This window comes from Cavia porcellus, unplaced genomic scaffold (genome assembly GCF_034190915.1).
Source record: "Cavia porcellus strain 051 isolate PalLab524CR breed Dunkin Hartley unplaced genomic scaffold, mCavPor4.1 scaffold_1, whole genome shotgun sequence".
NCBI lineage: Eukaryota > Metazoa > Chordata > Mammalia > Rodentia > Caviidae > Cavia > Cavia porcellus.
In genome coordinates this window covers 19,644,179-19,671,506 of record NW_026947484.1, presented here as the reverse complement: position 1 = coordinate 19,671,506, position 27,328 = coordinate 19,644,179, and the positions used below count along the sequence as shown (strand labels likewise).

At 40.6% G+C, this 27,328-nt stretch overlaps 1 protein-coding gene across 1 annotated transcript; it reads left to right on the top strand.

Annotated features, from left to right (window-relative positions):
• Nucleotides 1–27,328, top strand: Fam124b (family with sequence similarity 124 member B). Its single transcript, XM_003463983.4, has 2 exons — nucleotides 1–1,297; nucleotides 18,510–27,328. The coding sequence occupies exons 1-2, from the start codon at nucleotides 509–511 to the stop codon at nucleotides 19,152–19,154; spliced, it is 1,434 nt and encodes a 477-aa protein (XP_003464031.2). The 5' UTR covers nucleotides 1–508; the 3' UTR covers nucleotides 19,155–27,328.

Sequence of the window (27,328 nt, the reverse complement as noted above, 5' to 3'; positions counted from 1 at the left end):
CTTCTCTTCTTGTCCTGTTGTAAAATATTGAAAACCAAAATAAACTACCAGAAAAAAAAAAAAAAAAAAAGACAAAGAGAGAGGGAAAAGCTGGCAAGGGGACAGGTTTGGGGAATTGTTTGGCAGGCGTCATTGTGTTCTGGTGGCCTGGCAGCCTACTGTAAACGTGAGGATGTAAGTAGGAAATCAGAGCCCTGAGAGCGATCGCTATCTGCAGAACAGAGCTGCTCCTTTCTTCCTGGTCATTTCCCTTCCCGAGTGTCTGCAGGGCCCACCCACTAGGGTGGTTCTCAGGATTGTAGGTTTTGAGGTCAGACAGGAACCCTGGGGAATGCCTGAAAAAACCAAACAGGCAGTGACAGTCTGCGCAGGCTGCTTGACCCGGAGCCACCGTTGTCTGCGGAGCCCTGCTTGGGTGACAGCAGTGAGCCGGCTTGGGGCTCTGTTCTGAAGCAGCGTTTGTAGCTGACGGTCTTCTGGGGGAACAGCAGGGCCTCTCCCACCCCGCATGCATCACGCAGCCTCCAGCAGCGGATCTGCTTCTTCCTCCTCGCTTGGTTCCACCATGGACGAGATGCCTGAGCCTCTGCCCATGACTGTCCACCTCCTTGCCGACTCTGGCCATGGCTCGCTCCTGCAGCAGGCTCTGGACCAGCTCCTGGACTGCATCTGCCCGGAGGTGCGCCTCTTCCTGGTGTCCGAGCGGGTCAGACCAGTGAAGTACTACGAGAAGTGCCACCCTCGGCGCTCCAGGTTCCCAGGAATGTCGGTTTTGCTCTTCCTGCATGAAAGCCTAGGAGAGGAGCGGCTCTACCGCGCCCTGGAGGCCCTGCAGCGGCCGCCCTGGCAGTGCTATCCTCCCCAGGACGCACAGGGGAAGCTGTGTCCCTACCTGCTTGCCAGCCAGGAGTTCTACAGCCTGGACAGCCAGATGCCGGTCTGGGGTGTGAGGCAGGTGCACTGTGGCGCCGAGCTCCTGCGGGTGACGCTTTACTGCAGTTTCGATAACTACGAGGACGCCATCAGGCTCTACGGGATGATCCTGCAGAGGGAGGCCACTTTGCAAAAGAGCAACTTCTGTTTCTTTGTGCTCTGTGCCACTGAGACCTTCTCCCTGCAGCTCTCCCTGAAGCAGCTGCCCCTAGGGATGGCAGTGGACCCCAAAGGGTCTTCTGTGCTGCAGTTCAAGGTTCAGGAGATCGGCCAGCTGGTGGCTCTTCTACCCAACCCGTGTGTCCCCATCAGCAGCAGCCGGTGGCAGACCCAGGACTATGACGGCAACAAGATTCTGCTGCAGGTATTTCTCCTCTACCTCTATGATCTCCTTCAGCCATGAGAAATTGAGTTATTTTGTGTCTCAAGGAATCAGTCAAGTCTGGTGGTTCTCAACCTTGATTGTGCATTAGGACCTTATGAGTGTTCTAAGATTTCCATGCCAGGGCTCCCCCTAGGCAGTTAGATGAGACTGCCTAACACTGGGGGCACCAGAGATTTAAAGAAAACCCTTGGATGATTCTAATATGTAGCATGGTCTAGAAGCATCAGTCTAATAAAATCTCCTTGTGGGACAAATAAGGAAGCTCAGACCTTGTAGCTGATAGGTAGTTCATAGTAGGCTCGGATGATGCTACCTCTCTAAGCTGCCCTGACCATCCAGGTCAACTCTATGCGCAGACTTTGCCCACTCTTAAGGTTAGAATCACAATAAGCCTTTCCACCTGACCTAACAGAGCTCAACTTGTGATGGTGGTTTTGATGTTAAATTTGCAGGACAAAGGCTCAGGTTCTGCATAAGCTCAAGGAAGATGATGTTGGCATTTTCATAGTAAAAGTTGATATTTCTACAAAATGATCCAACATTCATAAAGTTCACCATTGATAGCACCTGAAACTTAGTTCTGACTATGGTTGTTCATATTATGCTTTAAATTAAGGCTTTTTATGGATAATTTTATTTAATCCCTATAAAAACCTATGAAATCACCATTTTTCCCATTTTGAAGATAAGAAAACTGAGGTGTAAGAAGGTCCAGTTACCCCAATACAGTTAGTAAAAGGTGAAAGATTTATACGATCTGAAGAGAAACCAGAGTATTCCCAATATGGTTAGGAAATGTGTTTCTTCTTCACAGTCCTTGTGGTTAGCTAATACAGCACATTATTCTACAATTGTGTAGATATGAGGGCAGAAGGAGGTCCCTGATCTCCATAGCAAAATGTTCTGTCGCTTCTGTCCCTGAGAAATGGAGAGGAACCCTTTAAGGCTTGTTGGATAAAGTAATAAAAGGCTTCAGTATGAGTCATCTTTCCCTTTAGTAGATTTTATTTAGAAAGCTTTGACTTCTAAATGAATAAAACAAGGGTCATACTGATTCTGTAGTAAATGATTTCTAAATTATTTACCTTCTTGGTCTCAAAGGTGGATAAGCACTCTTTCTTTAAAATTGCCTGTTATACAACACCCTACTTTCCAAGGCATCTGAAGTTTCTGTTTTAGTCCTAGTTAATCAGCAGAATTTAAAATTGCCCTCCATGGCAAACACAAACAAATGTGAGTATGCAGCAGAGTTTACCTTCTGACTCATTCCTGTTTTAAAGGCTAATGGATGTTTTCTTCTTTGGAGCCACGGCTTACACAAGTACTGTAGTTACTTTGGAAAGTTGAATCAAATCTGGGGAGAGTGCAAGAGCTTTTTAGATAAAGCAAGAGCCCATGAGGGATATCAAAATACCCACCTTTCTCTTGACATTGTTGTAGGAGTCTGGTTACCTTTTAGTTGACTGCACATTTTCAGTTTCCTTGGACACACTGGCTTTCTTCTGGTCCCCTGGTGAGCTCTTTAAACTTCATTCATTCTGTTCCCCCTCCAAGACACTGACCTTGGTATCCTCCCATGGTCTCACCATATCCATGACTTTAAACTTTCATGAACAAAGCCAGAGGTTGCCTTCTGGAAAACTCTGCTATTCACAGGGGTGGTGAGGAAAGTATACAAAGACAAAACAGTGGTAGTGAGTGACCTATCAATATTTGTCTCAGACCGGAGTGCATTTTTCAGGATAAAAAGACCAGCCCAAACTTTCTTGGGGCTTTGACTTTTGTAGGTATTGTGGTTATAGCTAAATATTCCCCCAAAGCCTTGGCACTCATAAGTGGGACTTTGAAAGAAGATTGAACCATGGGGGTGTGATACACCTGAGTGATGAGGTTATAGCTGAATGTGGTTTGGGAGGGAAAGCCTGGTCACTGAAGGCATCAGTGGGGCATGGCTTGGAAAAGTCTATTTCCCTGTCTCCTCCCTTGATATCTCTCTGCTTCCTGGTTACCTGGCCACGAGCAGTTCTCCTCTGAAATGCCCCTCTGCTATGCTACCCTGCCTTGGAACCAGCTGACCATTGTCAGAAACCTATACAAACTGTGAGCCAAAATAAACCTCTTCTCTTTAAGATATGGGAGTCAGCCATTGTGTCTTAACTATGAGCAGGTAACTAAGACAGTAAGTAAGTGTAGGCCTAAGCAGCAAGCTAGACCTTATCTCTGACCTCTGACACTTTTGTCTAGGCTATGTCATCAGACAGGCTTTCCTTCTGTGATGGCCAGCTGGTGGTCATCAGTGTTCCCGAGGATTATAGCTTTACATGGGCTCCAAGCACCTCACCTGGCCATGGCCCACAGCATTTCTGGACTATGATGCAGTTGGTCTGGCTTGGATCCAGCTGTCTCATCTTTATCAATGGTTGTATTCAGGAAAAAGTTACTGAGTAAATTAGTGTAATCCCAGAGAGAAAGCTCTAGCCTTTGCTTGGATTCTGGGTGGAGCCAGACTGACTTGGTGGACCCTCAGGAAGGATGAGGGACACAGTGAAGAGCTGAATTGAGGACAGATGCTGATGGCCCCCAATGACTGATGTTTGCCGGGACCTCTGTGGCTCTTGAGGTTCCCAGGGTGAGGACTGTGAAGAGCAACAGAAGGTGAAGAAATAAAGATGAGACACAGAAAGCTGGGATTGGGCGGAGCCCTCTCTCCTGATGGAGAGAAAGGACTGCTCAACCACTGTAGCACATTTATTTATACACTCAGAAGGATGATGTCAGTTTCAACCCCACTGCCTAGCAACTTGTTTGGTTGGCCAGTGTGGGCCTCTTACCTTTTTGAGCTGGAACAGCTGGTTTATGTGGCTTGTTTAGAACTCTGTGTGTTTTCAGGGCTGGCCTTGCTTTAGTCCCACACGTATGATCAATATTCAGCTTCAATGGCTCCCTAAAGATGTCCACCAAAAAATAAGAAAATCTCTCTTTGGTGAAAAATCATAAATACAAATTAACCACAGATTAACCTCTCCAGAGATATGCCTTGCCCAGGGCCAGGATGTTGAAAGTATGTGTGCTCAAGGATCTGAGTGTTGGGCGCTGTAGACACCAGATGGCACCGAAGGAATTAGTCAGCTGCAGAGGAGGAAGGTGCTCCTGACAAAGGAGACAGTGAGGGCACCTGCCTGAGGGTCCGTGTGGCTGGAGTGAAGGGAAAGGGTATGGAAAACAGAATGGACAGACCAGGTCATCAGGAACACAGTGTGTCACAGGAGATGAGCACCAAGAGGGCAGGGGTCTTTTCTAGCTCATGCCAGGGAAGTTTGCACCTATACTAGTGTCTGACACATGGTAGGCAAGTACATAAATGCATTCTTCTATTTATGTATTCATTTACTTTTTTATTTATTCATTTATTTGCGGTTCTGTTGTTGAAATCCAGGGTTTCACGCACACTAGTCAAATCCTCTACCACTCTGCTATCTCTCTAGCCTCTTTTTGTTTACTTTATGGTAGTGTCTCAATAAATTATTGAAGCTGGCCTTTAGCCTCCACAGTGGCTAGTGTGAATGCTGTGTAAAATAGCTTCAATTCTAACGTTAGTGTCACGAGTGGTCACTGGTGGGTCCTATGAATGGTGCCCATGTATATGACTTGCCATGTGAAATCAGAGGATGGCTCTACATAGAGGTGCTATGGAAAGAAGAATCTATAGACCATGCAAGAGCAGTGCAAGGGTCCTCTGCGTGCCACAAGCATGTGGTGCAGCTGATCATATGTCACTGCAGACTGAGGCCTCTCAGAATCTCCAAGCATGTGTTTAAGAGTGAAATTAAAATATTGAGTATATGCATAGTCACCCAGCAGTCTCTGCTGCTGGTGGGAGTGACAATGTCAGTGTGTTGAGGAGAGACAGGGTAGTGATGCCCTAAGCCTGCAACTTAAAGCTACTCTCAATATAACACGTTATTTTGTCAAAGCAACTACAGGCAGTACCACTCAGCTGCTGCTGGTTCTCTGTGTTCTTCAACTGGGTTCTTTGGTCCAAAGGTGCGTTCTTTGTAGCTTTGGTAGATTTCCACCCAACTTGCTATAGTTAGGCTCCCTCTTCCTTGGCTTGCCAGCTGCCATCTCTGTTAGGGTTTTTATTGGTTTTTTTTTTTTTTTTTTTGGCATGGTAGAGAAACAAAGGCAGAAAAGGAAAAAGCCCTTTATTGTAAGCATGGGAGGGCTGTAGAAGAGGGCAAGATCCTTTGGAGGTGGATAAAGAAACCCTTGGGCTTTTATCAGGTTTGACAGGGGGTAGAATTTGAAGAGGCAGGCAGAATGATGTATGGACAGCTGATGAGGAGATACCAATGCACATGAAAAGCAGAAATATCATTTTGGGCTTGGAAGAACACAGAAATCAGTATTGGATGGATACCATGTTCTTTTTGGGTCTAGCACCACACTGGGCCTGACAGAGTTCCATTAGGCTGGAACCCATCAATCCCTCTCTTGGGCCCCTCTGATTTGGAGAGTACAAGCATCAGTTCCATCCCTTTGGTGTTGGGATTCTGACAGTTTCAAAACTCCAAGTCATTGATGATCTTATTTCTGCTTGCTGTTCAGTGGGAAATGGTAAATTATAAAGGTAAAACATCCCTGGAAGCTACACAAAATGCTCCAACAGTTGTGACCATGTGGAGGATGAAGCAGCCATGCTTTTGTGTCATAGGTAGGATCTTAAGTGTCCTTCAGAAACCATGTGTTCCAGGCTTGGTCCCCACCTTGGCAAAATAGGAGTTAGTGGAACCTTTAAGGAGTAGAGCTTAGTGGGAAAACCTCAAGTCACCAGGGTGAGCCCCTGCGGACGACAGTGGAACCCAAGCCCCTTTATCTTCCTCTGAGGAGTTTTCCATGAGGAGTGCAATTTGATCAGAGGCTTGAAGGTGGATAACTGAAGGGAAAATTCAAGATTTTCTTGGGTAAGGCACAGTTACAGGGATACACATACAAATGCAGACATACATACAGTGAAATATTCATTCATAAAAAGTAATGGAATTCTGATAAATGCTATAGCATGCGTAACCTTGAAAAGAAGCTAAGTGAAACAAGCCAGACACAAAAAGACAAATATTGCATGATTACACTTATATGAAGTAATTCGGATAGACAAGAAAGTAGAACAGTGGTTACCAAGACTGGAAAGAGGAGGGATGGTGAGCTTGGTTTAATGAGGTCAGCAGTTCTGTTTGGGTGATAAAGAATTCTGAAAATGAATAATGGTGATGCTGTACCACACTGTCAGTAAACTTAATGCCATTGAAGTGTACAATTAAAAAATGGTTAAAGTGGTAAATTAAATATCCTATGTATTCTGTTGAAATTGTAAAACAGAAAGACAAATTCCTAAATTTTTAAAAAGTGAAAGTAGTAAAGTTTTCTCATGTGAATTTTACCACAATATAAAGAATTAATTTTTTTTCAAAGAAGAAACATGGATGGAGTACAGTGATTCAAAGTAGGATTTAAAGAGAGCCATTTATTTGGGATTTTAGAGAAGGGACAGATGTGGTCATCGCTAGACTATGTAATTTGGAACAGGAACTGTACCATCAGATAGGACAGATTGGGTGGGGAGTAGACTGAGTGCTTCAGAGCCAACTTCAGCCATCCAGTTGAGAGACAACAAATTCTTGAAACAGGAAACTCACAGTGCAAATATGGCGATAAACATGAACTGCCTTTCAGGGATGGAAACTGACAGAATTTGGCACCTTTTAGACATAAAAGGTGAAGAAGAAGGAGGTGACAGCAAATCTGGACATACTGTATTGGGTTTGAGAACCTTGCTGGTTGTACTGGTCACCTTCCTTGTCACTGAGACATAATACTCAACACCTGCAACTTACAGGAGGAGAGGTTTATTAGGGCTCAGGTTTTTAGTTCATAGTTGGCTGGCTCCAAGGCAAGAAAAGCATGGCAGGAGAGCCTGCCAGAGAAAACGTGTTCTCCTAATGGCAGCCTGGAAATGGAGTGAAGGGAAGAGCCAGGGAGGGAGATAGATCCTTTGATCCAACCAGGCTCCACCTCCCAACATCACGCAAGCTATACAGTCCTCATAATCTCGTAATCCAGTCACCTCCCACAGCTTTGCCTATGAGTACATGGGGCTGTCAGAGGAAAGCTAGATATAAACCATGACACTGGTCACTTGGACGCAGATGTTTCACATCAGGTGGCTACTGAGGGCTGGGTGGTGGTTGAAACCCAGGGAAGGAATGACAGCAGCAAGAAAGAGAGTGTGGGAATGAGAAGAGATGGAACAGGACCCAGAAAGTGTTCAGACGTTAAGAGAGGAGAGGAAAAAAGAGCAAGTACATAAAAAGTAAGAAGGAAAAACCAGAAAGTTGAAGAAGAAAAGATCATGGTGTCACAGGACTCAGTTTCTCTATTGGTGGCACATGACTTTTCAGCTGTACTAGAACAATTCCCTTGGTTCTTCCATACTGGCCTTCTCAGCAGGTCAGTGGGCACTGATTGTGTTACTGTTGCCCCTTAAGAGGTCAGCACCTGTCACAGGTCCTGCTTCCTCCACTGGAAATTTCTGCCACCTGTACGCTCCCTCTGGGATTTTGGGAAAGTTCATACAATATCATGGGAACCAGGCTTTAATTTTTAACAAGATTTTTCTGTAGAACTGAAAATAAAGAGGGAAAATAATCTAAAGAATTCTGTACAAGAACAACTGTTTACATGATCTCTAGCTGTCCACACGCTCAAAGCTCTGTGGCTCAGGATCTTTACGGATCTCTTCCAGATCTTCTCCACATGCGCTGACAGGTGGGATTCCAGGCCAAACTCAGAGTGGAAGGAAGATGCTTCCCTCTATTCACCTCTAAGGCCACTATCCAGGTCTTTGACCAAGAAGACCACTTCCCAGGCTGACTGAACTGAGACAGTTGATGCCCACCACAGCTCAACTCATCACCCACAATGAGGAATGGTCTCCTGCTCTTGAGCCTAGGTAGATCAATTACATTAACAAATGAGCCCAGCACTGGTACAATCTGGAGTTTCCAGTCTCTAAAACAGATGGGAAATTTTATCACCTTATTCTCCCACATGTGCTGAACTCACATCTGGGTGTCTTTCCTGTAGCCCTTGGACCATCTCTATGGATGTGCCACAGTTAGCATGAGCAGAATCCATACAACACCCCAAGATGCAACCATGTGTAAGGAAATCAGGCAGAAGGAAGATGCTCTTTCACACATGCGCCCCTCTTTCTCTTCTCCAGTCAAGACCTGTTCCTATACTTAATGCTGTCTTCTAGAACTTTAGTGGAAATATTCTGGATCTGCCCTGTTCAGTATGGCAGCTGGTGGCCACAGATGGCTATTGAGCACTACAAATATGGCTCGTGAGGCAGAAGAACAAAACCACTAGTTATTTAGTTTTAATAATTTAAATTTCCCCCTAAAATCAAGAGCAAGATAAGGATGTCCACTATCACCTCTTCTGTTCAGCACAGTACATGAAATACTATCCAGAGCAATTAGGTGAAAGAAATAAAAGGGATACATATAGGAAAGGAAGATAATTTGCAGATGACACCATATTCTACATTGAAGACCCAAGGAGCTACACAAACACACACACACACATACATACACACACCTTAGGGTTAATAATGAACATCAGCAATGTAGTAGGATGCAAGATCAACACAAAATAATGACAAGAAATGGAGAGAAGGAAATTATGAAAATAGTAGCATTGATAGTAGCTCTAGAAAAGTGAAATACCTAGGGATTAATCTAGCCAAAGAAATAAAAGCCCTATATAAAGAAAATTACAGTTACCAGAAAAAGATTGGAGAAGACGGAAAATCGACAGATGTTCCCTGCTTGTGGATAGCCAGAATCAATACTGTTAAAGTAGCCATACTCCCAAAACTGTTATACAGGTTCAGTGCAATCCCACCCAAAATACCAACAGCATTAATCTTACAGATCTAGAAAAAACAATCCAAAAATTTATAAAGAACCAGAAGAGACCCAGATTAGCAAAAGCAATTTTGGGAAACAAAAGCAAAGCAAGAGGCATAACAATATGTGACTTCAAAGTGTACTAATAAAAACAGTGTTGTTTTTATTGGAAGGAAAACAGACACATGGATCAGTGGAACAGAACTGAGGATAAAGAAACTTACTCAGACATATACAGATATTTGATTTTGGACAAGGAGCCAAAAGTATATTCTGGAGGAAAGATAACCAGTTTTCCCACCATCAATTATTAATAGGCTATGTTTTTTTTGTTGTTGTTTTTTTTTTTTTTTTTTTTTTTTTTGGTCTTTTTCCTTTTTATCGGTACCAGGGATCAAACTCACGACCGTCTGCTTGCAAGGCAGGTGCTTACGCCGCTGAGCTAAATCCCCAGGTTATGTTTACAGAAGAATGAAACTGGACCCTTATCTCTCACCATATACTAAATTAAAATAACATGAGTCAAAGATCTAAACATTAAAACAGAAACACTCAACCTACTAGAAGACAAACTGGTAAAATACCTAGGTATAGGAAAGGATTTTCTAAACCACAGTTGCACAAGAAATAACAGCAAGATTGAACAAGTGGGATTATACCAATCTAAAAAACTTCTCTGGAGAAAAAGAGTCAAATAGTATAGTGAAGAAACAACCTACAGAATGGGAAAAAAAGTTCACCAGCTGCTCCTCAGACAACTAATATCTAGAATATATAAATAACTAAAAACAGATTAAGCCACCTAAAATTAAAGACCCAGGCAAGATATGGGCAAGAGAAATGAACAGACACTTCACAGAGAAAAAATATAAATGACCAACAAATATATGAAAAAATACTCAACATCTCTGGCCATTAGAGAAATGCAAAGTAAAATAGTGCTAACAGTACATCTTATACCAGAAAAATGGCAACCAGTAAAAAATCAAACAGTAACCAATGCTGATGAGGCTATGATGAAAAAGGAACTCTTCTACATTGTTAGTAGGAGTGTAAACTAGTGCAACCATTATGGAGATCAGTATGGAGATTTCTCAGAGAACTGAAATTAGAAATTCCACACGACCTAGCATCCTTCTGCTACATAGCTTTCCCAAAGAGCTTGAGATATCATACTGATACATACTGACACATTCATATCAGTGTTTATGGCAACACAACTCATAATAGCTAAAACCTAGAAACAGCCCATATACCCCTCAACAGTTGATTGGATAGAGAAAAAAATATATATATATATCTAACTCTGCTACAAAGAATGACAAATTTGACACATTTGTAGGAAAATGGATCCATCTAGAAAGTAAAAGTATTGAATGCAATAAACTAGACCCACAAGCTTAAATAGTGTATGCTATCTCTCATTTGAATGAAGTAAAGCACAGACAAAGAGAATAATAAAGGATGGATAGAAGGGCACTAGGAGCTGGATCTCTTGCAATAGGGAAATGGCCAAAGGTAAAAAATACAAGGGATTAGGAGGAGAGAAAGGGAACTAAGTAGAATAAAGATGTGTGCCATGTACAGGAAGCTAATAACATCAGTTAATGTAAACATTATATGCCATAACAGGAGCTAGGATTAATAGTATGAATAGTAAGAATGAAAAATAGGATGGGGAATTGGAAGGAAGAGGAAAGGGATTAAAAGAAAGACAGTGCAGTATGTACCTGTAACACTCACCAAGGTGACTGTCAACTGCATAAGCTGCAAATGTAGTAATAAAACATTTAAGAAAAAAATAATTTAAATTTAAATTTAATGACTACTGTTTTGGGCAGGACTGATCTGAGTCACTTCTAAAGTCTTTTGCATTGTAAAGCTTTTGTGAGTATCGTGGGCAAAGTTTCATTGGTAGCAAAGCCTCATGTCTTAAATATGAAATTTAATCCTTGAAAAAAAATCATGAGATTTATTTGATTCAATAAAATCAGCCACAGATTTTGCTCAATAAGGTAGATGGACTAAGATCTTTTTAATATTATTTTTAAGGGCATGAGATACATAACTCTATAATACTGAGGCTAGTTTTTAAATTCTAACTCTAAACGTCAGATTGCCCAGATTTTGAAGCATTTTTAAAACCTCCTTTTCCAGAACCTCCACACCTAATCAGTCACCGACTGTTTTAAGTTTCCTTCCTCCTTCCCACTTCCTTCCCTGAAGCCCACATAGCTCCAAATGTGCATTATGATGATGACATTTCTACTCTTTGCCTTGAATCCAGGCATCCTGTGTTATCTTGCGCACTGCAAGGTATGTTCTTAAATGACTTCCTGAATACCTTCCTTCTCAGCTTAGTAACAGAAAAACCAGCAGACAAACCCCAAACCCCCTTCAGAGTCAGGCTTCTCACTGAATCGCCTCCCCTGCTGCTCACTCCTCCCGCCTCTTCTTCCCAAAATGCTTAGGCTCACTTCAGCTACGTTGCTTTTCTTTTTAAAAAAATTAATTTTTTTATCATAGTAAGTTATACATAAAAACTTTACCATTTTCATTAAGCATTTCAGGAAGCTATCTTTCTTTTTTGAATATTTTGACAGAAGGTATAGAACACTGAATGTACCAATTTAATCATTTTAAGTGTACATTTCAGCGGCAGTAAGTTCATTTCTAATGTTGTGCAACATCGCTATTACCCATTTTCAGAATTCTTCACCACCCCGCTCCACTGAACACAACCTTTATTAAACCAAGGCCACTCCGGCCTCCTTCCTGCCCCTGATAACTGCTATTCTACTTTATGTCTGTAGGCTCCTGTCTCTTCTAGGTACTTCATGCAAGTGCTATCATGCAATAGTTGTCTTTTCTGCTGGTTTATTTCACCTAGCATAATGCTTTCAAGATCATCTATGTTGTAGTATTTATCAACATTCTATCACTTCTTTTATCCTGAAGATCAAACTCACGACCTCACACTTTCCAGGCAAGCATTTATGCCCCACTGAGCTGTATCCCCAGCCTCTATCACTTCTTATGGCTAAATAATATTCCATTGTCTGCATCCATATATTGCTCTAAGGATATCTTGAATTTCCTTCTCTTTATCCATCTTTAAAGCTCTGATCAATGTGTTCGCCTCATTGAAACCTCCCACGAAGGTGTATTAACTCCTGTTCCTAACTAGAACATTGCACACCTAAATTTTTCTAACACATAACTGATTATACATTTTCCCATTCTTGTAATGTGGGACGTTGAAAATCTTTTTTTTTTTTTTGCAGTATTTTATGAAATAAATGTTTATTTCTAGTAGATTACCAGGCAAAAAGCTGCTTCCATGTATCTTTCAATTGATTGACTACTTTTTTTAGGAAATAAGTTTGTGTATTTATAGAAGACATGTGTGCTACACGTAGTTTGGTTTAAGCCAGTGTGTGGTTCAATTTGTTTCACTGACAGATATTTAGCTATGTTCACCCTCACGCTCTTCAGGAACCATTTCAACTAAAAGCCAGAGTTTCTCCAGAAATAAGTAATCTATTGTCTTCTTTAGTGTTTCTTGACATTCCTTTTTCTCCTGGGGTTGCAGCTGTACTTGAACTCTGTTATTCCCCGTCACTTCCTTTCCATGTCCTTTGCAGTCTCCACTCCCACCCTGTGCACGTTCAGACCCTAGCTATGCGTTTCCCTGCTCTCTCACGGTTCCCGGGCTCTGCTGCCCTGAAGGAGGGGTCATCCAGACCCTCTGCTGCAGTAGGATAGCAGGTTGACATCAGTGACTTGGGCCAATTGATTGAAAGAAAAACTTTTCAAAACATCAGTTAATTGGAAAAAGGCTTATTTAAGAGTTAAAACCAGTCTTTTTCCAATTAACTGATGTTTTGAAAAGTTTTTCTCTCATTTGTTCCTATGCTGTCATTTTCCCCACTGTTGGAGAAATCCTCTTAGCTTTCAGGAAGAAGCAATACAGTATTGTTTTCCCTTCCTGGAGTGAGCTCATCTGCTTGCAGCTTACTCATTTTCTCTTGTTTTTTAAGAGTTGAGAGTTGTAAATGAGTGACAAATAATCTTCATCTTGATAGCTGCTAATGTTCTCGGAATGGAAAAATACAAATGCATTTTGAGGGTTTTTTTTTTGCAAGAGGAGATTTATTTCTCACTACTTCTGCAGGGATTGCAGAAGGCATAGAGTGGGGGGTTAGAGGTATTGGCAAGGAAATGGCTGAAGCTGGAATCTGTGGACTCCGATGTCTATCTAAGGCAGGGAAAAATGGAGAGGACGAGGAAGAAAGTAGGGAAGCTGTCAGTGGTGAAGAGCAGATGGGATGGGAAAACTAAATCCAGGAGCTGGTGGCCTGACTGCTCAGTATGTTGTCTAGGCTGACTTTGCACTCGTGATCTTCCTGCCTCAGCCTCCCACTTAGCTGGGATGACAGGAGTGTACCATCATGCTTGACAGAAGCAGAACATTTTAAGGGAGACATGATCTGGTGGGAATGAGGGACCACAGTAGAGTGAAGCATACGCTGGGCTGACTCAGTGGGGCCCACCGACCCGGAGGCTCAGAGGGGCTCCTCGTGGCTGCCCTGAGATTCCTCCGCACAGGTGCAGCTCCAAGATCAATTTCTGTCAGTGCTGAGGCTGACTCAGGTGGCCAGAAAGAGCTTGTGTTCCCTTTCTGTTTGAAGTTGTCAGAAAATGACATAGGAGCTGCAGAGATAAACTGAAGGATTTCTTTCTCCAGACTAGGTGGTCTCGTATCAACCTAGAATTAACCCTAAATATAAAAAAGCATAGTGCTCATTTCCTAACCCAAAAGAAAAGGACTTCACTGGGTGAAATAAAAAGGTGTCTGGTGACTCTCCAGAAGGAAGAGATGGCCACAGAGCCCTGTACAGGACTGAAGGAGTTTGTTCTCCAATTGAAGAGTGACCCTAGTTTGTAGATGGTAGTCAGTATTTTTGTTTCTCTAGCTTTGAAAAAATAAGATACTCATTAAAGAATAAGATTTTGGAGTGATATGAGGTTGATGTGTGTGTATTGGGAACCTTTGCTTTTTGTTTTATGCATTTGGACAATTAAATTATTTTTACAGTGAACAATTATCACTTACAATGTATGATCAATTTATATGGTGAATGCTTAAATTAAAAATATTTTGGTAAAAGACATATTGCCTTTAATTCCTTTCAAAATACTCCCCTAGCCCTGAATGCACTTTTTTCTCTGTTCTTTCCACTCTCTGAAGCAGTTGTCGGAGCCTTTTTCATGAGTTTCATTATATTATGTGCGTCAGTCAGGGTTTACTAGAGAAACAGATATAATACAAGATGTACAAATGTATAAGAAATTACAAGATTGGCTTATGATGAGAAAGTGTGCAGAGGGTATCTGGAAGCTAGAGGCTAAGGGGTCCAGCCCAAAGGCTGGAGGTTACTGCAGTGTCCTGTGCAATTCTGTATCAGGAAGCTGATGGGTCTGTGATGGAACACTGAAGAGTCTAGGATGAAGGCTGGAATCTCAAGTGGAAGCCAAACAGTCTGTGCCAGAAACCATAAGACTCGTCCAAACTGAAGGCAAAGACTGGAGATCCTTCAAATAACCAGCAATCAACCCGCCCTCATTTTCCTTTTATTGTATGCTGGCTACTCCCCTGGGGTGGCTGTAGCACCCACACCATCTGGGTGCCCTCCTCTTGTACAGGCTGAAGATGTTACAGACTAAGGACCCTGGTCCGCTGCTGAATCGCTTAGTTAAATTTTTGACCTTTTCAAATTGACACAATGAACAATATCCTAGAGAGGTAAGGATAGGCCCTCTACACCCCATGTTGTACAGCTGGTGAGTCACTTTAGTTAAGCTCCTAGACTTCTCAGACTGACACGATGTATAAACCATAACAAGGTGTGATTAAAAAAATTATGGTGAACACTTCTGCCAAGCATCATGCAATAGAAAGGCAGGCTTACAAATATATGACTATGAGTTCCTGTCCACCTTATTCACCAGATCTGGCACCTGTGACTTCTGGCTCTTCCCCAGAGTGAAAGTGACAGTGAAATGAAAAGCAAATATCTTGAGTCAGTTCAGGACTTGAGGCAGCCGAGGCAGTATAACTAAAGACACAAAACAGAGCTTCAGAACTGCTTCAAAAACTGGCCAGAATGATGAGATCAGTGTGTTCCAAACTAGGGAAATATTTTGAGGATTAATGGCAATATGCCTCTCAATGTATCACATTTTTAAAAGATTAAACATTCGCCTGTAATGAACATCTGTAATCTAAAACTCTGAAATGCTCCTAAATTTGAAACCTTTGGGTGCCACATCACACCACAAATGGGAATTCCACACTTGACCTCATGTGATAGTCACAGTTAAAATATAGATACATTAAAAATATTGTATAAGGTTACCTTTAGGCTACACATATAATGGAACATATGAATTTTGTGTTTTTAAGTCAAGATAGCTCATTATATATATGAAAATATTTTGAAACTTTAAAAAATGTGAAGCTCTTCTGGCCCTGAGCATTTTAGATAATGAATACTCAACCAACATATAATAAAATATTCCTTGCTAAAAACTAACACATGAAAAGGAAAGACAGGAAAAGAAAGGAGGAAGATGGAAGGCACAAGGGAAGGAAGCAAAAGAAGGGGGGAGAGAGAAACCTAGAACAGAGGAAAATGTAGGGAGAGAGTGCAAAATGAAGTTAGGCAAAAGAATTTCCAGAAATGAGAGCAGGAGGCTGCACCACATGATGAGCAATAAAGTCACATGGCCACGAGTGAGCTCCCTGAGTCACAGATTTCTGGGTCCACACCAGTTGGATACCAACCTTTGCTATGCATTTGAACCACCTTGGGAGGTGTTAAACTTTCTGATGCCCGATTTCACCCTGGCCTGGTGGAAGCAGAACATCTATGGCAGGACCTGGGTGGCATTGCTGTTTAATGATCCCAATAATCCCTTAATTCCAATGTGCACCAAACTTTGCGGACACATATTTCTCCTGTTGGTTTGCCAATGGATACATCTTGAGGTGCAGCAGGCATCCTCAGATGCCAGAAGGTCGGGGAGAACTAGGCACGCTTCACTGGCACGGAGAACTGCAGCCCCAGCTTTAATTTAACCACTTCATATTTTAAGCATCAGCTAAGACATTGTTTGGGAAAAAAGACTTTTGAGAGCAAGAAAGTGGCAGTCATTGATTGAAAGAGAGTAAGAACTGGTCAATTATGGTCCAGGACCTAAAAAGAGCTTGCCATTTTTAAATAGTTGGGAAAAAATTATGACACATGAAAATTATGAGATTCCAATTATAGTATTCATAAATAAAGTTTTAATGAAACACAGCCCCACCATTTATTTATATCTTGCCTCTGGCTGCGTTGTGGCAGAGCCGAGTGTCTGGGAGATGGTCCACATGGCCAGAAATCCTCAGCTATTTACTACATGGCCCTTCACAGAAAGTATTTGTTAACTTTTAAAGGAAGCAAAGAAAGTCTCCAGGTTTTGTTTTTGTTTTTGCAGTTTGCTAATCACCACATCTCCATTTCCATCAGAGAGAAAATTGAGAGGCAAACATACATCTGTGTCATCTAGACAAGCAAATACTCTGTGTGTGTGTGTACAGCCACTGCCACATAGACCTGCCTTCTGACTGTTGTGATTTCTGATTTTTTGCCTTGAGAGAAATATGTAGCATTCTTTGTTTCTGCCCTTAAGTAGATGCTTTTTGGAGCAATGTTAGTTTGCAGTAAAATTAAGCAGAAAGTAAAGCTCTTGTCTTCCTGTCCACCCCAACCCCTCCGAGCCCCATCAACATCTTCCCCAGAGTGGCTCATCCATTACAAGAAAAGAGCCTACATGACAGGTCATTATCACCCACAGCCATGGTTTACGTTAGGGTTCACTCTTGGTTTTGCACGTTCTGCTGGTTTGACAAATGTGAGGTGACATCTGTCCCATTACTGTATCACACAGAATTCTTTCATTGCCTTGATAGGCCTCTGTGCTCTGCCAACTCATCTCTCCCTCCACCAACCCTGTCAATTACTGACATTTTGACTGTCTCTGTAATTGTCTTTTACAGAATGCCACCGAGTTGGATGCAGACAGTATGTAGCCTTTTCAGATTGGCTTCTATCCTTAGCAATAACATTAAGGGTTCTTCTATACCATTCTTCTTGGGATCTGACTGAGATCTGGGCAAGCCAGGGATGGATCCTGCATACCAGTTTCTAAGGGCTATTAGCAAGACAGAGAAATTGTCTTCTCTAAAATCCTCTTGGGGCGAGTGTGGGGTCAGGATAGTACGTGAGGTGCCCCAGAGTTCAAGGGTGACAGCAGCCAGATGAACTGCACTGTGAGGAGAGCTGCAGATACCCACAGGAGGGGAGGTCTGCTGAGCAGGGGCTGTAAGATGGAACCAGAGTGGGATTTTCAGGGATTAAAACACCATAGCTTCCACATAGCCCCCTTGTGTTCCCCATTCAGTACCAGCCCACACCTTATGTAAGTGGTACCCCAAGAAAATAAGCATTTGTTTTAAAAAATTATTCACATTGTGTTGGACTAGCCTAAAGACAGATCATTATTAGCATAAGCAAAACAAAGGACCACCAACCTTGAGAGACTGGATTCCCACTTCAGTCCTTATCTTGACTGAGACTGATGTCCTTGTTGCTCTTTTCTTTCTGCATGGTTGATGGCATCTCATTATTTATAGCACCCCTTGAGGTCACTGAATGACATGTTAAGAAAGTCCTTGCACTGTTTAAACAATTTCATCTATCAGAAATATGGTATTGTAAAGTGGCCATTTATCTTCAACGTCTTGTCCTTGTCAAAAAAGCTAATTTAGGGAGCCAGCTGGGTGCATACCTTCAATTCCAGTACTCTGGGAGGCTGAAGCAGGAGGATTGCAAGTTTGAGCCCAGCATAAACAACTGAATAATTTACCCAGATCCTGTGTGAAAATGAAGAGAGGGGAGTGGGAACTGGTTTAATCCCCAGTACCACTAAGAAAAGGAAAAAGAAATGGAAAGGAAAGGAAAAGTTAGCCTCGAGGGGAGACAGACAGAGAGGCTCAGTCTGGCCAGTGTTGCTCTGTCTGTTGTGGGCGTTGCACAACAGAGGTGAGGAGGGCATGGTGCTCTTGGCACTTAGTGGAACCCATCTCCTTTGTCCTCTTCCTTGTCCTCCAGGTCCAGCCTAATCCAAGCCTTGACTTCAGGACCAGCGAGCTCTCTCTTCCGAGCAGCACCACAGGGACCGACATACCCTATGTGGGCCCCAGGCTGACCTCAGTCTCTGAGCAGAGAACCCTGGAGCCCAGAAGCCGAAGAAGCCGGGCCAGGAAGTTTAAGGTGCGCTCTCTGGAATTACCTCAGCCTCGCGGGCCATTGGAGGCCAGCTCTAGTGAGGCCCTGAGGAAAAGCTCTGGCTGCACAAGCCAGGCCAGCAGCTCAGCCTCAGGCACCCAGTGGGGTCTGCTTTGTCCCCACCTCGAACTTGGGGCCGGAATGAAGATCCTGCGGGAAAACAGCTTTCAGAGGCTTGAGGCTGAGATGAATGTGGACACAGGGTTCACTGTTATCAATGCAGAACCCAGGCCTCCTTTTTGGAGCAGATCTCCAAAGAATTTGTGGGTCAACGACCCATCTAATTCATCAGGGTCTTTCTTTGAAGTGACTGCCGTGAAAACCGAAAGAGTCCTGAAGCAACAAGTTCACCCTTGGTCCCTCACTGGCCAAAGGGAACTTGGTACAGCACAGGTGACCTCAAGATGTCCCCTTCATCTGCCAGTCCAAGGTGAAGTAAAAGAAGAAGAAGAAGAATTCTTTATATAGCACAAAACAAATGTGTTTTTCTAAAGCACAAGATCAAATAGAATGTTCTAGAAATAGGGCACATCCAGAAGCATCCTGTGTCTTATCTGGCTGAGGGATCTGAATGCTGTTATGCACAGGTCTGCATTGTTTCTCTGTGAAATGCTCAAAATGAACGGGTGCTGCAGTGCTAATTTGCTGACCCCACCCAGAGGAACACAACCAAACACAGTGAGAAAGCCCAACACCTGGTTCCCCGGAGATGCACTAACCCAGCTGGATGCTATTGGGATTCCTATTGGAATAATTGCATTGCATGTAAATGAATGGGATGTGTTACCCATTACTGATTAATGTATGCAGTTTAGTTTTAATTTTCACTTGGTTTGCATAGCTCATCCCCCTGATAGCATGAACTATTAAGTTTTGAGTGCTTTTAAATTTTTAGGTGACCTCTTTTATAAGTAGGCCTTGTTTACCCCATACCCTCTTGTGATTTTGCCTTTAAAGCACGCAAGCAAGAATGAGTAAAAATGCAGTGCTTTTGAAAAATGATAAACAATTTATTTTACTCCTGTTTAATGAGAGGGAACACTGGAGCTAATAACTGGGTAAAGCACAAGCAGTAGAATCCACGGATTTCCTGTTCTTCAGTTTCCTGTTCTGCTCTGCACTGCAGAGGCCAGTGGTTTTTCCTCTTACAACTCAAGGAAGGCTTTGGACAGTTGGGAATTTGAGATCCCATTGAACATGGCAGGAAGATTGGACTAGCAGGGTCACTGGAGCAGCATTTTGATTCTTTTGGCCATATTTGAATTCCCCATGTCTCTGAACTAACATCATTCATTCATTTATATGTGCACTCAATAAATAATTATTTAACACCTATATTTGAATAAGATATCAGGCATGTAGTACACACTCTGTTGCCATCGACTGGAAAGATGTTTATGGTTTGCAATGATAAGTCAGCTCTCTCAACTCTAAAAAAGGGGTTGAAGCTCAAACTAATTCCCTTAAGAACTTCTTTCACACAATCAATGTCTGTATTTGCTACTGAGGATATGAGAAGCCTTTAAAACCCACAATCAAAGACTGGGAGAATTAGGAATTGTAATTATGATAGGAAGAGATTAAATTCTCAGTTGCTCACATGCTGATTGTGGGGAGGGGCCAAGGGTTAGGCCTATATGTAAGTTTACAAATTTTTTTGAGATTATGAATTTTAGTTAATTTATAAGATTATTTGACTTTAGGACCTCTATTTTCTACAACAGGGCAGATATTATGTAGCATATAATTGCTGAGTTAGCTGGATTTTTGTCTTTGTAATTGCTGGTGAGGAAACCATTCTAGGTAAGTGTTCTACCACTGAGTTAGCCGCAATCCCCTGGCTGAATCTTCTAAAAACCTGGATGCTTACTATACTCACAGGAAGAAAGCTAAACTAAGGCCTAAAGACAGGTCTTGTGGAAGCAAGTGTAGGCTGGGTTTGTGTGGTCTGCCTAGACAGTGAATTAGAAGTGAAGAGAGTTACAAATGGACAAAAATGACACTTCTAAAGTGATTTCTTTGTGTCCTTAAACATCAGTATATTCTCACATTTTATGTCTCTCTTCCAGATTCATATTTGATCTTAGAAAAACAGGCTGATCTATAACATTAGAGATTTCTATACCAAGCATTATTTAAAAAGTTTTATTTCACTTAGTTACTGAGCTACCTTGAAAAGCATAGCATTCCTTCTCACTTTTTTTTGACATTATCTAAATTTCTTTAACATAATATTGGTAAGAATATAAGTTTATGGAGTCATACAGAATATTTAGAAATTCAAATGAATACCTTACAAACTGACTTGTAAAATAATATTCTGTTGAAATGTCACCTATAGTAATCTATTATCAACGTGAGTCAATTTTTAAAAAAATTTTTTATTTAGAGAAATAAAGAAAAGACAAAGGGTAGAAGTAATACAGAATTAAAAAAAAACAGTAGGAAATCCCTAGTTGATAAATTATTGTTATCTTAGAAGGAGTTGCTCAAGTCACAAAATGAAAGCATAAAAAGTGGACAATCAGACATTGACAGTACAAACCATTTTTTGATGAACTAACAAAACCTTAGTAGTATGTTTATCTATCTTGCACACTTAGATATACATAGTTATATTCTTTAGAGCACTTTCTTTCCATTTCATTATCACAATATCTATTATACATTTTGGATCTTATTACTCTTCGGGTTTTTTATTATTTTTGTTATACTAGAGAGACAATACAATATTTACAAGTGTGAGTCTGATTTATTTCACTTATAAGGAGAGTCTCACGTTGCCTCCAAATACCTATAAAAGCCTCAAGATCCTCCTTTTTATAGCTGAGTGATATTCCAATTATATAAAAATAGCATGTCTTTTTCATCCATTCTGCAGTTGATGAGCATTTGGATTGTTTCCAAGATTTAGCTATTACAAATTGTGCTGCTATAAACATTGGGTGCACGTATACCGCTGAGACATGACATTTTCAACTTTTCTGGGAAAATAGCCAGAAGAGGAATAGCTGGATTGAATGGGATTTCTAATCCTAGTTTTTTGAGGAATCTCCATACTGATTTCCACAGTGGCTGCACCAGTTTACACTCCCACCAACAGTGGAGAAGTGTTCCTTTTTCTTCACAGCCTTACCAACATTTGTTATCAGTGGATTTCTTGATGGCAGCCATTCTTTCCAGAGTGAAATGAAATCTCAGTGCTGTTTTAATTTGCATTTCTCGAAAGACCAGTGATGGTGAACATTTCTTCATGTATTAGCCATTTGTAAATATTCATCTGAGAAATGTGTGTTCATCGCAGATGCCCATTTTTGGAGAGGGTCTTTAGATTTGGGGGATTGATATTTTTCAATTCTTTGTATGTTCTGGATATAAGTCCTTTGTTTGAGGAACTGTTGGTTAAAATTCTTTCCCATTCTGTGGTTTTTCTTTTCATGTCATTGGTGATTTCTTTTGAAATGCAAAAACTTCTTGATGAGATTCCAGTTGTTGATTCACTAAAGTATTTCCAATGTGGTTTGCATTTTGTTCATGAATTCCTTGCCTAGCCTTATGTCTCCAAGATTTCTACCCACCTCACCTTCCAATAGAGTTAGTGTTTCTGTTATAATATTTAGATCTTTTGATCCATTTTGACTTTAGTGCATGACAATAGACATCGGTCTAGTGTCAGTCTTCAGCATGTGGAAAGCCAGTTTTTCCAACACCATTTATTAAAGTGGTTATCCTTCTTCCAGTGAACATGATCAGCCCCTTTGTCCAATATAAGGTGGCTGAGTGTCTTTGTAGTTGTGTTTTCATGTTCTAATCTGTTTCACTGATCCTCAGGTCTATGCCTTTGCCAGTACCATGCTGATTTTATCACTGCAGCTTTGTAGCATAAGTTCAAGTCACGAATTGAGATGTCTACTGCCTTGCCTTTGTTGCCCAGAATTGCCTTTGTTATTCTAGGTTTCTTCTGTTTCCAAATGAATTTTAGGAATGTTTTCTCTAGATCCATAAAGTATGTTAATGGTATTTTGATTGGGATTGCATTAGGTCTGTATAACAGTTTTGGGTGTATGGCCATTTACACAATGTTAGTCCTTCCCAAACAAGAGCAAGGAATATCCTTTCATTTTTAAAAATATCCTCTTCAATCTCCTTTTTTAGAGTAATATATAATTTTTAGCATATAGGTATTTTACATTCTTAGGTTGATTCCTAAGTATTTCATTTTTTAAATGTTACTGTGAAAGGTGACATTTCCATAATTTCTCTCTCAGTGAGCTTTTTGTTGGTGTACAGGAATGCTATTGATTTTTGTATCCAGCTATACAGTTTAATTTGTTTATTACCTCTAGTAGTCTTTTAATGGAACTTTGGGGTCTTCGATGTATAGTATCATGTCATCTGCAAATAGTGATAGTTTAACTTCTTCCTTTCCTATCTTTATTCCTTTTATTTCTCTCTCTTGTCTGATTGCTCTGGCTAATATTTCCAGAACTATATTGAATAGGAATGGTGATAAGTGGATAACATTATAAGGTAGTGAAAGCTTTCAATCTTTGTCCATTTAGTATAATGTTGGTTTTGGTTTGACATATATGGCTTTTATTAAATTGAGGTAGATACCATCTATTCCAATTTTCTGTAGGATTTTTAATCATGAACAAGTGTGGGACTTTATCAAAAGCTTTTTCTGCATCGAGATAATCATGTGATTTTTGTTTTTGACTCTATTATGTCATGTATTACATTTTTTGATTTGTATATGTTAAATAATCCCTGCATTCCAGGGGTAAATCCTACTTGGTCGTGATGTATAATCTTCTTGATGATTTGCTGCATTCTATTTGACAGTATTTTATTGAGTATCTTTGCATCAATGTTCATTAGTGAGATTGGCCTATAATTCTCTTTTTTGGTTGGGTCTTTCTCTGGTTTTGGTATCAGAGTAATACTTGCCTCCAGGAATGAGTTAGGGAGAACTGCTTCCCTTTCAATTTCATTGAAGAGTTTGAGGAGTATTGTCATTAAATCTTTTCTAAATTTCTTGTAGAATTCATCTGTGAATCCTTTAGGACCTGGGCTTTCTTTTGTTGGTAAGTTTTTAATCATATTTTTTATTTCAATAGCTGGTATTAGGTTATTCAAAATTGTTATATCTTCTTGATTGAGCTTTGGTATTTCATATGGCTCTAGAAATCTGGCTCTCTCATCTCTGTTTTCCATCCTATGTGAGTAAAGATTTTCAAAGTAGGTATTCATGATCTTTTGGATTTCTATGGCATCTGTAGCAGTTTCTCTCTTTTCAGTCCCTATTGCTTGAATTTGAGTTTTTTCTCTCTTTTTCTTGAAGGTTGGCCTGAGGCTTATCAATATTGTTTATTCTCTCAAAAAACCAGCTCTTTAATTCATTAATTCTTTATTTTTTTTTAATCTCAATTGCATTAATTTCTGCTCTGATCTTTATAATTTCCTCTCTTCTATGAGCTTTGGATATTACTTGCTCTTCTTTTTCTAGAAGCTTGAGATGTAGCATTAAGTTATTTATTTGTGCTCATTCTGTTTTCTTGATATGACAATTTATTGCTATATATTTTCCTCTTAGGACCACATTCATTGTGCCCCACAGGTTTTGGTATGTTGTATGTACATGTTAATTGAATTGTAGGTATTGTTTAATTTTTTCTTTAATTTCACATGTAACCCACTGGTTGTTATTTAATTTCCATGTATTTATGCTGGTTTTGCAATTAATTTCCAATTTAAGTGCACTATGGTTTGATAATATGCATGGGATAAATTCAATCCATTTACATTTACTTAAGAATGTTGTATTGGCTAATTTATGGTCTATTTTAGAGGATGTCCCATGCATAGCTGAGAAGAATGTATATTCTGATGTGGTAGGGTGGAACACTTTATAAACATCTACTGAGTCCATTTGCTCACAGGTTTTATTGAGTTCTGTTATTTCTTCGTTGACACTTTGTCTAGTAGATGTATCTCTCTGTGACAATGGGGTATTAAGGTCCCTCATTACAATTGTGTTGTTGCTTATTTGATTTTTCATATTTATTAGTATTTGTCTTGTATAATTGGGTGCTTCTGTATTTGGTGCATATATGTTTATGATTGTTAGCTCTTCTTCTTGAATTATTCCCTTGAGAAGTATGTGGTGACCTTCTTTATTTCATTTGATCATTTTTGGTTTGAAGTTCACATTGTCTGCAAATAGAACAGCAACCCCTACTTTTTTCTGGGGTCCTGTCACATGGAATATTATTTTCCATCATTTTACTTTTAGTCTATGAGTTTCCTTTTGAGTCAGATGTGTTTCTTGTATACAGCATATTGTGGGATCCTGTTTCTTGATCCATTCTGTCAAACTGTTTCTTTTAATAGGTGAATTGAGGCTATTTACATTGATGGTTATAACTGATATATATATTGGCTCAACTTTGTCATGTTATTTTCCTGCCCTTTGTTTTCTGCTTTCCCCTCTTATTTAATTGCCTGCTCTGTCTGGTGGTTTCTTTCTGTTGTTGCTTTGGAAACTGCGGTCATTTTTATCTCTATCTAATATGTCTTTCAGTACCTTTCTAGGGTTGGTTTGGTGGATATGAATTTCTTCAGTTGTTCTTTGTCATGGAAGAATCTTATTTCTCCATTAAATTTCAAAGAAATGTTCACAGGATACATCAAAGTTGTTTTTCTTCAGGGCTTGAAACATCCCACTACAAGATTGTCTTAACTCAAGGGTTTGTGCTGAAAAGTGCTGTGATTCTAATGGGCTTTCCTTGATAACTGAGTTGTGTCTTTTCTCTAACAGCTTTTAATATTCTGTTTTTATGCTGTATGTCTGGGATCTTAATTATATGTCTGAGTGTAGATTTATGTTGGTTGTGATTGTTTGGCATTCTATATGCCTCACTTATCTGCATATCAGATTCCTTCCCCATGTTTGGGAAATTTTCTGCTATTACTTCTGTAAATGGTTTACTGATTTCATTCATGTTGACACTTGTGTCTTCACTGATGCCTGTTAATCTTATATTATTTCTCTTGGTATCATCTTGAAGCTGCTGAATTATCATTTCATGCTGTTTTGTTATTTTTAAAAGTTCTATCCTTTCATGGTCACTAGCTGTGATTCTGTTCTCAAGATTCTATCCTCAGCTTCATTTAAATGGTTTGCCAGCTTTCAATAGAATTTTTTATTTCTTGGATTTCTCTTTGATTTTGTCTCATGCATTCTACCTGTTTTCTATATAGATCATTCAAAGTTTCAATCAGTTTTCCATGCTCCTGTAATTTTAAAAATCTATTTCTTCTCTAGCTATGCTGAGCAACTGCCTTGCTAAGTTTGTCATTTCTGTCTTTAAGTGAGAAACTATTTCTAATTTGATTTCCTCTATAGTCCCATGGATTTGCTTCTTTATTTCACTTGCTATCTTTTCAGAGATTTCAGGTGTATAACTTTTAAAGTCCTCTATTTCAATGTCTCCTGTACTTGCTCCTGATGGACTAGATGTTTGAGATTGCATTTTGCTTTTTGTTTTGTCATTTTTACCTTTTGGGCTAAAATTTGGTCTTTTGATCATGCTAGTCTGAACTGTCAGTAGTGTGTCTTAGGGCCCTACTGTGTGGTAAATGTTTGTCCAATTGCTGGGTACCATGATGAAGAGGAGGGCTGTCACCTGAATACCTCCCACAGGGCCTGTTGGGTGAGTCCTATATTCTTCCTGGGCTCACTAGCCTAGGACTATTGATGTAAGTCAACCATTAATTCCCACTATTACTATGTCTTCAGGTTGTTCCAGATCACCAGATCTCCCTGTCTATAGTGATTGTCTTGGCTGGGACTCTGCTGTGTCACTGGTTGTCTCATAAGCCCTTTTAATTTTCTTCAGGTTGGGGGAGGCCCTATTGGCACACTCCTCAACACATCTGATGTTCTCTGTATGGGGGAAGGACTCATCCACACTCTCACCAGGCTCACCAAAGCCCTACAGCTAGAGGGGACTTTGCTGTTGCTCCTCTTTGCCCAGTGAAGGCATCTAGTTTAGGGGCAAACTCACCACACTGATGGAAGCCTGCTGAGGCCCTCTGTTTGGTTGAGGGGCTACTGAGTCTCCCATCAACCCAGCAAATGCAGTCCAATGTTCTGGGAGGAGGAGGAGGCACAACTGAAGATCAACAGCAATACTAGGAGATGGGGGGTCTTTGGCTGTGAGAGCGTGGGTGCACAAGCAGCCTGCCTTCCAAGGTGGAGGCCCAGGGTCCGAAGGGTGGAAGGTTGGGCACAGAAGGTAATGAGTCTAATTTACAACACAATGACATGAAAATGCCACTTGATGAGTAGGGGAGACCTGGATTTTAAATATTCTTGAACATGTAACCTTGAACAAATTAGGTTCTGTGATCTTTTTTGCCTTATTTACTGTAACAAATATTATTCAAAGAATCAAGATGATGAATATGAAAGCATTCAGATGTTACACACTAGATATTATTATTATATTTTAATTTATATTACATATTATGTTAATACTGCTGGTCCTCCAGACTCAGTTTGAAAATGTCATGAGAACTCCATGTCTTATGAAGCGAGCTTTATAAAATCAATGAAACAATAAAAAAATCCGCTAAGA